At 38.8% G+C, this 13646-nt stretch overlaps 2 protein-coding genes across 5 annotated transcripts in view; one reads left to right on the top strand and one right to left on the bottom strand.

The window, feature by feature from the left end:
* LOC137237060 (methionine--tRNA ligase, mitochondrial-like) overlaps positions 1 to 13646 on the top strand; it is a 268963-nt gene that overhangs the window by 145922 nt on the left and 109395 nt on the right. The gene's annotated exons all lie outside the window — the stretch shown is intronic.
* The window catches only part of LOC137241691 (ER membrane protein complex subunit 2-like), a 197676-nt gene that overhangs the window by 82526 nt on the left and 101504 nt on the right, over positions 1 to 13646 (bottom strand). Inside the window, exon 4 of one of the 2 annotated variants that reach the window (XM_067769173.1) lies at positions 7299 to 7448. The exons of the other annotated variant lie outside the window; for it this stretch is intronic. Within the exon in view, the coding sequence (XP_067625274.1) occupies positions 7329 to 7448 (120 nt within the window). The 3' untranslated portion in view covers positions 7299 to 7328. Of the gene's footprint in view, positions 1 to 7298; positions 7449 to 13646 lie in introns of those variants that run through there. 2 annotated transcript variants of the gene reach the window in all.

The following is a 13646-nucleotide window of genomic DNA, read 5'->3' as shown; positions in this document are numbered from 1 at the left end:
TTAAATCTTTTGGGAACTTTATCAATATTTATCGTGAGGTCTAAATAGTTGATGCCCCACCTTTTTCGATTTCCATTGTGAATTTTATATTCCCGTGCTGCTTGTTGACGTACTCCAGTACAAGCTCTTGTTGTTGTTGTTGTAGCGATAAGGACACTCCCCGAAGGCCTTGGGGAGTGTTATCGATGTTGATGGTCCCTTGTCGGATGCAGATCCGGTAAGTTCCGGTAATAAGCACCATATAGGTAATAGCCCGACCATTTCGGGAACAATTTACATTAGGAGTTCGAGGTCGCCAGAGCCTCGGCTGTGAATAAAACAGGATTCGCCCCGGGTAGGTGAGGTTGACAATTGGATTGGAGAAACTATATATTGCGCTGGCAACCCCTCAAGCTCCTCGTTATTAGTAGTTAAAACGCATATTGTGTCATCCACGGATCTAGCGTAAAATGGCACGCCTAATTTTGACTTCAGCTCCTATATGTACTTGACAGGCCGGCCGCACGACTGCACAGCCGTTGTGAACGAATTTCGTAATTGAAATTTAAGTAACTTCCCGATAAGCTACAAGCTTGAAACTTGGAATATAGTTAAGAACCCGATGACAATGCAATAATAAGAAATAAAAACTCCGATAGGGGGCGCATGGATCGAAATATTTCAAAAAATAGTATTTGTGGTCCGATTTGGTTCATATTTGGAACACATAATACATGCATGAATAGAAACCAAGCTACGAAAAAAATCGCCGCTAGGTGGCGCAAGGATCGAGGTATTCAAAAAAATCGTTTTTGTGGTCCGATTGGGCACATATTTGGAACACATAATACATACATGAATAGAAAGCGAGCTATGAAAAAAATCGTAGCTAGGTGGCGCAAGGACCGAGATATTAAAAAAAATTGTATTTGTGGTCCGATTTGGCTCATATTTGAAACACATAATACATAGATAAATGGAAAGCGGCTTGTGAAAAAAGCGCCGCTAAGTGGCGCAAGGATCGAGATATTACAAAAAAACGTATTTGTGGTCCGATTTGGTCCATATTTGGAACACATAAGACATATATGAATAGAAAACGACCTATGATGTCCGATTGGCTCATATTTGGAACAAATATTACATACAGTCCGGTAGAAGTGACATCAAAATATTTTGTAGTTCGAGGAGGGACAAGCAAACGTGGCGTAGAGTCGAGTAAAGTCGCTGGAAGAATTATGTATTGAGGACTTAGATTGTAACAAATTGTCAGGAAAGAGTCTCTGTAATAATGAGTCACTAAATGAACTAAATAGAGTGAGAAATAATAGGCAAAAAAATAAAGACTAAAAACGTGAAAATAAAATAATTAAAAAAATTGTTTAAGTTAAACGGTTTTATTGAAAACAATACTTACATGAGGTAATAATAATACTAAAAGGTAGAAAAGAATTAGGTAGGTCCTAGGTACTAGTCATCACACTCCTCATCAATCTAGGGCGTTGATCAGACAATTAAATAATTATTACATCATGTAAGTATTGTTTGCAATAAAACCGTTTAACTTAAATTTTTTTTTTTAATTATTTTATTTATAGCAACTTTGATTTCTTACTGGTATTCATCCGTGGCATTATCTCTTATTCTACGCTATTTCGTTTCCTCTATGAGTTCTTTGGTTTTGGTTATATTGTAAAGAATTTAGGCAAATTCTGCTTATTTGCAACCTTCTGTTAACATTGGCATCGCTAAATTGTGGAATAAATAACTCCAATATTGAATAATGCAAAATGGTCTTTATTAGACTACTTTGAAAGTACTTCACAATACACTTATATTCGCAACCACTAGCGTGCTTAAATCAAACTGATTACGGACTACTCAGCTGCTGCTTTTATACTCTCTGCCCAGATGTCTAGACGTTTCTTCTTCTAGAATCCTCTACCTGGTCATCAGCCATACGCACGTGTATTTGTAGTGTGTAACCATATTCGTATGTATATGTGAGTTGATGACACGCGTTTGTGAGTATCTTTCTTCTGCTTGTACGTATATATGTACTGCTTGCTTAAATGTTGTGCCTTTTTTAATAACCCTAGAGATGGTATTATTCGTCACACTGCCCCCCACCTAAGTCTGATCGTCTCGATCAGACAAATTTTCCGGTCTATATGCTGCCAGCCTTTCCAAATGCACCACTTTATTTTTGTTTCGTGGTTTGCCAATGGTTTGTATGCAGTACACTTCATCATTGATTCGTTTTAAAACTTTGTATGGGCCTTCCCACTTACACTGCAATTTCGGTGACCAACCTTTTTTTCGTTGAGGGTTGTATTTGGTTGGTGTTGCAGCACCAAATCTCCTTCCCGAAAACCTTTCGAATTAATTGCTTTAAAATATCTGGCGTTCATCTTGTCACACATAATCTTGGTTCGTTGTCTTACAAGGTCATGTATTTCCCTTAACTCTTCCTCCAAGACACCAGTGGATTTCTTGGCATTTCTCTCCGCATCGGCATTTGTTCCAAACTCCAAATCAGCTGACAGTTGAAGGTCATTGCCAAAAATTACTTTCGCGGGAGTTTGACCCGTTGTCTAATGCACTGCCAATCAGTAAGCCATCAAGAATAATGGTATGCGTGTATCCCACTCTTTATGGAGCTTGTCCACTACTTTCCTTAAGTACTCCTCCAATATTCTATTGTTCCACCATACCATCGGACTGAGGATGCAATGCAGTTGTCCGTGTTTTTCAGATGCCCAATATTTTACACATTTCTTGGAACACAGCTGATTCGAAATTCCTGCCTTGGTCAGAATGTAACTCCATTGGTACACCATACCTTGCAACCCAATTGTCTATAAACACTTCTGCTACTGTTTCCGCTTCTTGATTTGGGATTGGGTATACCTCTGGCCATTTGCTGAAATAATCCATAACCACCAGTAAATATTTGTTTCCGCAGTTGCTACTAGGAAATGGACCTGCGACATCCATAGCGATCCTTTCAAATGGCGCACCTGAGTTATATTGCTTCATCTGGCCACTGTGCCCAATATGACTTCGCAATGGGACTCTTTGCTGACATCTCCTCTCTATTTAGTCTTTCGTTTCGTTCGAGCCCTTGCATAACATGTGACAGATCTGTATCCTCTAGCTGACACTTCCTTAGTTGTTCAATGTCCCAATCATCCGTACATGTTATAGTCATTAGCCGGACATCTATAATGTCTTCTTTAGCCTCGGCCTTTGAACAGTGCTTGCATTCCAAACTACATGGTCTTCGTGACATTGCATCAGCGTTCCCATGGGTACTACCTTTCCGATGCTCAATGGAAAAGTCATAGCTTTGTAGTCGCTCGATTCGCCGTGCCAATTGTCCTTCTGGATTACGGAACTACAGAAGCCATTTCAACGCTGCGTGATCTGTTCTGACGCGGAATCGCTGGCCGTAGAGGTACTTGTGAAATAGTTCCTCTCTGGTTTTGCAAATGATCGGCGGTAATAGGCAACTGCCTTCTCCTGTCCACAAACCAGTTGTGGTAAAACGCCTCCTATAGCATATCCGCTCGAATCTGAATCTAGAATAAACGTTGCTCCTGGAATCGGATATGGCAACATTGGGGCCGTGCACAAACGCTCTTTAAATGGTTGGAATGCCACTTCTTGCTCCTTCTTCCATTCAAAAGCTTTATTTTTTCTTGTAAGCTCGTGGAGGATATGTGCTACGCTGGCAAAGTTTGGTACAAACCGGCGGTAATATGTGCACAGCCCAAGGAAACTTCTTAATTCATGCACGTTCTGTGGTCTTGGCCAATCCTTTACAGCTTCTATCTTTTCATTCGCAGTTCAGATGCCCTATGTCGTCACCTTGTGACCCAAATAATTTACTTCCTTTCTAACACTTTTCGAGACTTAGTTTCAGACCAGCGCCAGCTGATGATGTCGTCCAGGTACACCAAGCATGTTTTCCAGTGTAGTCCTTTCAATACCTGATCCATGAGTCTCTCGAAAGTAGCTGGTGCATTACAAAGTCCAAAAGGCATTACTGTAAATTGCCAAAGACCATCACCGACACTGAAGGCTGTTTTCTCCTTGTCTTCCACTTTTTAAGTCCAGTGTGGAAAACCATTTCTTACCATATAGCGAGTTCAGAATTTCGTCAATTCTTGGCAATGGGTAGCTATGCTTTTTCGTAACGTCATTCAACTTGCGGTAGTCCACGCAAAACCTTACTTTTCCATCCTTCTTCCTCACAAGTACCACCGGTGAGCTCCATGGACTAGCTGATGGTTCGATTACACTGCTGTCGCTCATTTCTTGTATGATTTGACTCACCACTTCCCGCTTCGCCAGTGGAACACTATGAGGAGCTTGACGGATCGGCCTCGCATCTCTAGTGTCAATTTGATGTTTCACAACGTTGGTGCGGCCTGGTTTGGAGCCATCTTGATCAAATATGTTTGCGTACTTTAGGATCAGCTGTTCTGCCTTACTCTGATAGTCTCTAGCCCCTCCGTCCATGCCGTGATGTCATTTGAAAGAGTAATCTTGCTAGTTGAATCGTTTTCCTGGAGCTGTTCACTGTTAATAACTATTTCAGCTTCTTGGAATCTTCCCAATATAGCTCCTTTGGTCAGTTTGAGTGGTGACTTGAACTCATTGAGTACTCTTACCGGAATACGTCCATCTTGTTTTGTCATAGCCAGGGTTTTTCTTACAAGTACATTCGGTGTTGATTTGTTTGCTGCTTCGACAACCCACAATCTCCATCAACCTATGCCCAGATGGCTGCTTCGGATTTTGCTGGTATTTGCTGACTCTCTTCCACCAGCACTCGTTTACTGCCGAAAATTAAGTGGCACATCCATGCTCTTATATCGCATCGCCTTTCTTTGCATATCGATCTTGATGCCTTGGTCGATTAAGAAGTCCACTCCAATTATGATTTCATCAACAATATCTGTCACTAAAATTGTGTAATACCGTGACGTTCCCAATTGCGACTTCACATGCTACTTCTCCTAGAACCGTGGTGTCTTCTCCAGTGGCTGTACGCAATCTTGGTCCATGCAATGGTCTTATCTTCTTGTTGACTAAATCCGCTCGAATGATGGAATGAGATGCACCCGTATCTACAGTCAGTAAACGTTCCTTTCCATCCACATGTGCTCCGACCTTCTTCTTGCGAGATAGAGATTATGGGGCATTCAATTGCGGGAGCCAGCTGTCGCCCCTTGCGCCTGACTCGCTTTAGTTTAACGATTGAGTAGATTTGGAGATTTGCTCATCTCTTTCAGCTCTGCATTTACGGCCACCCACATTGTTGGAACAATTAGGGTTGGTACTGCAATAACGTGCAATATGCCCTGGCTTTCCACACATAAAGCATTTGAGGCACCATCGTTTTTCTGCTGCGTTCCTTTTAATGCTTCCAAAATTGTGTCTACCCAGTCTGGCCTTTCCACTTCCACGCGATGAGCTTTGTATGCGGGCTTACTCAAAATTGAGGCTGTTTCCTAAGTCAGTGCATGTGATACCGTTTCAGCAAATGTCAGTTTTGAATTCGCATATGTAGCTCGTTTCGTTTCCACGTCTCGTATGCCATTTATGAAGCTCTGCATTTTTACCCTCTCGGTGTATTCTACGGTTGCGTCAACATCCGACACAAACTCCTGCAGAGTCTCATTCCCTTTTTGGTAGCGGTTTTGCAACTCAATTTGATATATCTGCTTCCTGTGTTAGCTTCCGTATCGTCGTTCTACAGCAGCCATCAACGTTTCATAGTTGTTCCGCTCTGCTTCGGGAATCGTCTGTAGGATTTCGGCTGCTGGCCCCTTCAGTGCTACGAATAGAGCTGCAACTTTATCTTCAGCATTCCAGTTGTTTACTGCTGCGGTCTTTTCAAACTGTAGCTTAAAAGCGGGCCTCTTGTACTTTCAACTGCTCAGCCAACTGAGATGTCATATATGTCTTCTGTTCTTCCAGTTGAGATGACATTTGCGACAACATTTCTGAAATGCGTGCCTCCTGTGCTTCCATCTTGGATGTTATGCGTGACTCTTGGGATTCCAGTTGGGATACTATATATGTCTTCTGTTCATCCAGTTGAGTTTCCATCTTTGTTATACGGTTCTCCTTGGATTCCAGTTGAGATGCCGTTGTCGACGTTTGTGCAGATGTTGCAGCCAAAATCATGTTCAAGTCTGTGCTCGTAACTGTCTGCGATGTTTCGTTTTTCTCTTCAATTTTTGTTGTTGTCCCGTCCCCATCAGGATGAAAGACATCATCGACCACATTAATTCCACCGACTCCAATGCCTCTCGTAGCCGTGCTTGGAGTTCAATCTTATTTCCGGTTGTATTCAATCCACGGTTCTTCAACTCCTTTTTCAGTTGCTAGATCCTTAATTCACTTAACTTTGCCATGTCCAAGGTTTATTCGAATTTATTCAACAAATCCTCTTCTGACACCAATTGTAACGAATTTAGGCAAATTCTGCTTATTTGAAACCTTCTGCTAACGTTCGAATCGCTAAATTTGTCAATAAATAACTCCAATATTCAATAATGCAAAATGGTCTTTATTAGACTAATTTGAAAGTACTTCACAATACACTTATACTTCGCAACCTATAGCGTGCTTAAATCAAACTGATTACGGACTACTCAGCTTCTGCTACTTTTATACTCTCTGCCCAGATGTCTAGACGTTTCTCCTTCTAGAATCCTCTACCTAGTCACCAGCCATACGCGCGTGTATTTGTAGTGTGTAACCATATGCGTGTGTATATGTGAGTTGATGACATGCGTTTGTGAGTATCTCTCTGCTGCTTGTATGTATGTGTGTACATGATGATTAATGTGTTTATGTCGCTTGCTTAAATGTTGTTGTGCCTTTATTTAATAACCTTAGAGATGGCAATATTCGTCACAGTATGGTCCTCTTTTTCAATTAGCAAAGTGGTGTTCCTTTGTCCGCTTTCATTGTGACAATATTGTTCTCCTAAGTTTATTCAGCCCTATTCTTGAATCCATCGTATACTCGATTTTCGTAAATTCTACGAAAGTACGTTTACTGAATTCATCGTAAGTTCGAAATTCGTAGAAATCCTTCACTGAACACACTCGAACTGTGAAATCGTAAAGTTTCGTACAAATTTTCTACGATGCGTATCAGTTTGCAGGAAAAAGTAAAATCATTAAAAATTCAGAATAAAAAGGGATATTAAACAAATAAAATATAAGTATATTATTAAAAGTGATATGTAGACTAATTTAATTACAATCTATTGTTATAATAGGTCAAAAATTGTCACAACTCGCCAACAATGTTCCTGCTTACTTGACCTATTGCAGCAGCACCCTGAAATGGCGCTCGGCTTTACAAAGTGCCCAACAGAGGAGGTTAACAAATTTTGGGAAACATATTGCAAATAGTATTGCGCCACCAACAAAAGATGCAACTATCTGAAAAAAAAGTAATGCTTTTGTAATACGTATGCATATCGGCAACTTAGCTTCACAGATTTGGAAGAAGGCTTAAAAGAATTAAATTAAAATTAAATTACTAAAATATTTATTTTAATTTTTAAGGGTCTTATAATAATGCCAATTATTGCAAAAACTATAAAAATGATTACACCCTGAAACCTATATTTTTCGTAGAACTCCCTTTTTACGCTACGTTTCTCTTCGTTGGTCATATCTAAGTTTATCAATTGTGGACATAGCCGCGTTTGGAAAATTAGTAAGGCATCTTTCAAAACTTTGGAAAATGTGGTCTGACACATCGGAAAGTCAAAATCTTTTCCAACTCCGTACTGATAGATACCTTCCGCAAAAAAAAAAGTCTTACCGATGCTAAGCGAATTATAGGACTCACTGAACATGACTCACCGAACGGTGTACTTCCTTCATTTATAACACCGAGCACGTAGGTAAACGCAGCCTTGTTTAGGCGGAAAGTTTTTATAAAACACAATTTTTTAAAACCTTTATAAGTTCATTAAAACACGGATCCTTTCACATACACAGCCTCTTCTAATTTCAAGACTCCTTGCAATTTTTAAATCACGCCTTTCTTGCTCATTTTCTTCTAAAAAAGCTGCAAATGATATAGAATCCATTTTAAGCACTAAAATTTTTTTTAAATGATATAATGCAATTTTAAACTAAAATTTAAATTGAAATTTGTTATTTACAATCGCTTAGCTGACTTCGAATAACCAAAATTTGACATTATATGTTGGCAGCACTTTTTTCGGTTTCACATGAGTTCAGTGTTAGCAAATTCTTCGTATTCGTAGTGGAGGGTTGTATTCGTAGATTTTCTACGTTGGATTCAAGAATAGGGCTGATTATGTAGGTTCTTTATTGTTTTTTCTCCGGCATTACCTTTTTGTCCTTCCTATGCTTTCACCTCCTTTTTTATTATTTCCCTGCACATGTGTCTTGTGTGCTTGATATTCCTCCTGTGGTATCATTGATATTTCGATCTCCGCATCTACAAGCGCATGCTCCCTTTTTCTTATTCTATTTTGGTCCATGATATTGTGATTCAGTCCCTTTTCGAGAAGTTGTGCTTCTTCCTTGGTAGTGGCCACTGTTGTGAGGTTAACGAACTTGTTATAAAACTGGTGAAGCTCACCAGCTGGTTTTGGTTATACTCTCTCCGTTCTGCCAGCTTATCCTAATTCCGGTTCAGCGACCTGTATTTTTGTTGTAGTTCCTGATCGATTTTTGTCTTTATGCGTTCGAAGCATTCCATTAATGCAGTCGTAGGTAGTTGTTCTGCCAATCTTAAATGGATAGTGATTCGGCATTTATCTCATATTTTTTGGAATATAAGTTTTAAAAAGTCTATTTCTGCTTTTCTAACTGTTTTCATGCTCGATTTGGTATTTACCGTTATTGTTATTTGAACAAATTTTGGTGTAATTCAATTCTAGGCATTGTTTATTGAATCAAATGCTCGCCTTTGTTGTGTGTTTTTTTCAGTAGGCCTCGCTTGTAAATTAGTCCGTTCGCGTTCAAGTTAAAAGCCTGACAATCATTAACTGACATTTTGTTTTGTTGATTTTCCGACAGGGTGGATAAATGATGTATATATTGGAACGATTTTCCGTCATACTTTGTCAAATTTGATTTCGAGACAAACCGGTTTCGGCGTTGTGCCATCATCACCATTGTCGATTTTTGTTCTGATCTGTTGCTGCCGTTTGATTTGTATTTATAATTCGTAGGTACATGAGCAGGTATTGTCAAAATGGATGCTTGTGTATATTTATGTGTATGTGCTGTGTGGGTGGTTTTTACTGATCGATTATTGTAATTGTAGTTGTTTGACCTTCTTTGTGGGTTTGTTGCTTTGGTGCGTTTATTATTTTGTGTTTATTTGTTGTTGTGTGTTTGTCTGTTGTACCTGTGTGATTACTTTGTTTCTTATAAACAAGTTTTAAAGGCTCAAATATTGTGTCAGAAATTTTGTTCATCTGTTCTTTCATTATTCTACCGTCCAATGTTTTTATTTATTTATTTAAAGTCGACAACAAACGTAAAATGGTCGACTACATGATATAAAAGATATATATGAGCCCTTTATTTTGAAAGTGGTATAAGTCATTTCCACTCAAGGTCTTAAACGCATTGTTATTTCTGAACGAACGCATATATAGATGGTTCTACAATTATATACTAATAATAAGAATTGCATCTTTTGGACTCTAACAAACAGGAGGCGAGGAGAGATACCAACAAATTACTCCTGAACTTGAACGACATGAAATGACTTATACCTCTTTCAAAATAAAGGGCTCATATATACAACTTAAAAGTTATACTTTAAATACACCGAGATTTCAACAATTTTATATCAGAAACATATAAATATATTATTTAACACTACAATTTTATTTCACAATATAATAGTAAGAAATAAGAGCAATAATAAGATCATATACTGGCGGAATGCATCAGATTCCGCTCAGCATGATTTCGAATGCACTGGATTCCAATCGACTTGCTGTTGGAATGCAACAAGATTCCAATCAGCATGTGATGGGAATGTGGCAGCACTCTGAGTAGTGTAATGTGGTATGCCATCACAATGCATAAAAAAAGTAACATGAATTGCGTTGTTTGAAAGCACCGGATTCCAATCAACTCGATGCCTGGCCCATAAAATTATACTGCCGGAATGCATACGATTCCGGTCAGTATCTCGTGAGAAAGAATGTTTTTAACGTTGTTGGAATGCACCAGATACCAATCAACACAGTACTTTTTTAATGATTCAGGTTGAAGAACCCACGTATCCAATCCATCCTTATATGTTATCGTGCCTGTTTTTTACGGAAGAAAAATAATGCCGACAAATTAAACAATAAATTAGCTTGTATCTCTTAGGTTAGATAGTCGAGTATTGCATTACGTATTGTGACGAATATTAGTATCACTAAGCGATACTACCATCACTTAGCCGATACTAAGCATTATGTACATAAACAAATCAATGATCATCACACATACATACAAGACATCAGAGAGATACTCACAACCGCATGTCATCAGCAGCCGAAGTAGTACTCACATATACACATGCATATGTAAACAAATTACAAATATACATGTATATAGCTGGTAAACAAGCAACAAGTTCACGAAATTACTAGACCTTAGGAGAAATGGGTGAACGAGGAAACCGAAGAGTATAAAAGCAGCACAAGCTGAGGCATGACTAATCTGTTTAATTTGAGCTGTTTGATTTAAGCTCGCTATTGGTTGTGAAGTAGAAGTGTTATTCAAAGTAGTCTAATAACGAACATTTTGCATTATTGAATATTGGAGTTTTTATTCAACAGTTTAGCGATTCGAACGTTAGCAGGTATGGAATAAGCGGAATTTCCCTAAATTTCGTTACAGTATGTATAGTGGCAGTGATGAGCTGATGAGATGTATGTATGTAGCTATACGCAGACATCAACATAGTCCAGCGAATTAAGACGAAGCGGCTGCGCTGGCTAGGCCATGTTATGCGAATGAATGATGATGCTCCGGCCAAGAAAGTGTTTCTATCGGAACCCGCCTATGGAAGCACAGGTAGAGGGCGGCCCCCACTCCGTTGGAAGGACCTGGTGGAAAACGATTTAAACTCCCTTGGTGTGACCAATTGGCTCCGGTTGGCGGAGCGAAAGAGCGACTGGCGCGCCTTGTTGGACGGCCATAACCGTTTAGATGGTTAAGCGCCAATTAAGTAAGTAAGTATGTATAGTGGCAAAAGTACATTCAAAACTGATACAGCTATACAAGTCATTGTATTGCGAGCACCAGATAAGCAGAGGATTATTTTTAGCAAAGTTTCAACGACAAAGGGGAAAAGGAACGTAGTGTCTGGAAACACTAGGAGGAACCGCAAAAACAAGCGGCTGAGAAGGTCAGCAGAATCAATTTCTCCAATAATGAGCTTACGGATGAACAACACCACCAGTAATATTCTCTGGTTTTCCAGAGTGGGTAAGCTAATACGAGGAAGTCTACTTCTGTATGAGGGAAGGTAGAGGTACTTGAGTCCCAATTAAGGCCACGTAATGCGAATATCAAAAGTTGCTTTTGAACTGATTTTGAGAAACAGGGCACCAAAGGCATGAGTCTTAGTGAGGTACTGATCATCGAACTCTTTAGCCCATCTTTTAACAAAAATCCAAGTACCTCCAACGCTTTGTTAGCAACAGATGAAATAGATATACGCTCCAAAGAGGTACCATCTATTACCTACAATTTAAAAACTGGCTGCACTAGGTGAAATTTCATATGCTTACATTCAGAGCAATTTAAAGCTAGTAAATTTGTTGTGCACCAAAATTGTAACGAGTCCAAATCGGCCTGAAGAAGATCCAAGGAACTCTAATCGGTAGGACAGTAAGTATAGCAAAGTTTTACATCATCCGCATACATTATAGTATGGGAATGTAATATTATCTGTGAAAAGTCATTTATGAATAGAGTAAAGAACAAAGGGCCTAAATAACTTCCCTGAGGTACACCGGAGGAAACTCCCAACGATTCCGAGATATTGCACTTGAACAGGACTTTTTGGGTCCGGTTAGAAAGATAGCTTTTCAGCCACATTAATAGGTGAAAGGGAAAGCCCAGTAAATCAAGCTTATGAATGAGTAACTCATGGTTGACGGTATCGAATGCTTCGCTGAAATCAGTGTAGATGACATCCGTTTGCTTGTTCGCTAAAACTCCTTCCATAACTATAGAGGTAAATACTATCAAGCGTGTAGTGGTTGAGCTTTGACGAATGAAACCGTGTTGGCATGGAGATAAAAGGGAATATCACTGATATTGAAGTTGACTGGTAACAATCTGTTCAAAAACTTTAGGAATAGCTGAAAGATTAGCAATACCCCTGTAGTTCTCAACTTTTGACCTACTACCTTTTTTATGCAGGGGTATAATAAAAGACTGCTTCCAAAGTGGCGGGAATGAATGACTGAAATAAATAAAAATAAACTGGTCCCGGAAAAAAGTAAGGCTTCAAATATAGAAGACTCTGAAGAACAATATTACTATTAATAGCAGGATTCATAATGGAATTTTAGCTATCTAAGCGACAGGGGTATTGACCGGAATGAAAACTACTGGATGAATAGGCAGACTTAAAGAAATCGAAAAAAAGTTCTGCAACGTCATCAGTGCAAGCTTTTTTACATCCAAAGGTAAATGAGGAAGGATACCCAGAATTTTTCCGTTTTGAGTTTACGAAACTGTACAACTTTTTTGGATTTTTAAAGAATTGAGCTTTACAACAACTTAAGTAATCTTTATAACAAAGCTGATTAAGGCGGTGAAAGTTAGAACGAGCTTTAGATATTTAGAGAGGTCTGCAGATGTTCCAGATTTCTTGAATCTCTTATAAAGCCCAGATTTGATGTTATTAAGTCTGATAAGTTGCCTTGAAAACCTAACGAGAGCTTCCATCACTTTGAATCTTTCGTTAAGATCACGAAACCTAATGAAAATGTTGTTGAACTCTTTCTGAGTTTGTCTCATAAAAGTCATTTTCAATTACAAAATTCTTTAAAATTGACAGATTCCTAATCAATTTTCTGTTAACACAACTGATCTCACTGGTTATTTCAACAGCGAACAACAGTCAATGCATGAGCAAATTTCAAAGAGAATTTTACGCTCACTGCGCTCTCTACTTTGTACTGATGACGAGGGTGCCACTCGTTAAACATATCAAAATAAGAAAACCACCAAATCGAAAAAACACACAAATCGGGAAAACAACAAAAAACTAGTTTTTCAGTTATCAATACAAAACAAAACCCCCTTTTTGAATTTACTGTGCATAACACTGCAAAAAATTATGCGATACCGGGACACCTATTTAGCGGCTACAATTTTGCAACTTCTCCTCAAAGCGAAATGCAAAATTGCAAAAGTTTTGTTTGAAAGAACAGGATTTTTCCAAAGTTAGTACCATTTTGTTTAAGTTTTTACGAATTTACACTCACGCGAACGAATCTAATAAGATGATAAAAACATGCTTTTTCAATGTTGGTGTTTCCGACAGCATAAAAGTTTGAGTTGCTTTGGAATCGTTTCAAAATAAAGTGTTACGAGAATTACATGTTAAGTTACTCCAGTGGTGAA

The sequence above is a fragment of the Eurosta solidaginis genome, chromosome 1 (assembly GCF_040869045.1).
Source record: "Eurosta solidaginis isolate ZX-2024a chromosome 1, ASM4086904v1, whole genome shotgun sequence".
Lineage (NCBI taxonomy): Eukaryota > Metazoa > Arthropoda > Insecta > Diptera > Tephritidae > Eurosta > Eurosta solidaginis.
Note: the sequence above shows the minus strand (reverse complement) of the source record. Positions and strands in the feature narration are given on the sequence as shown.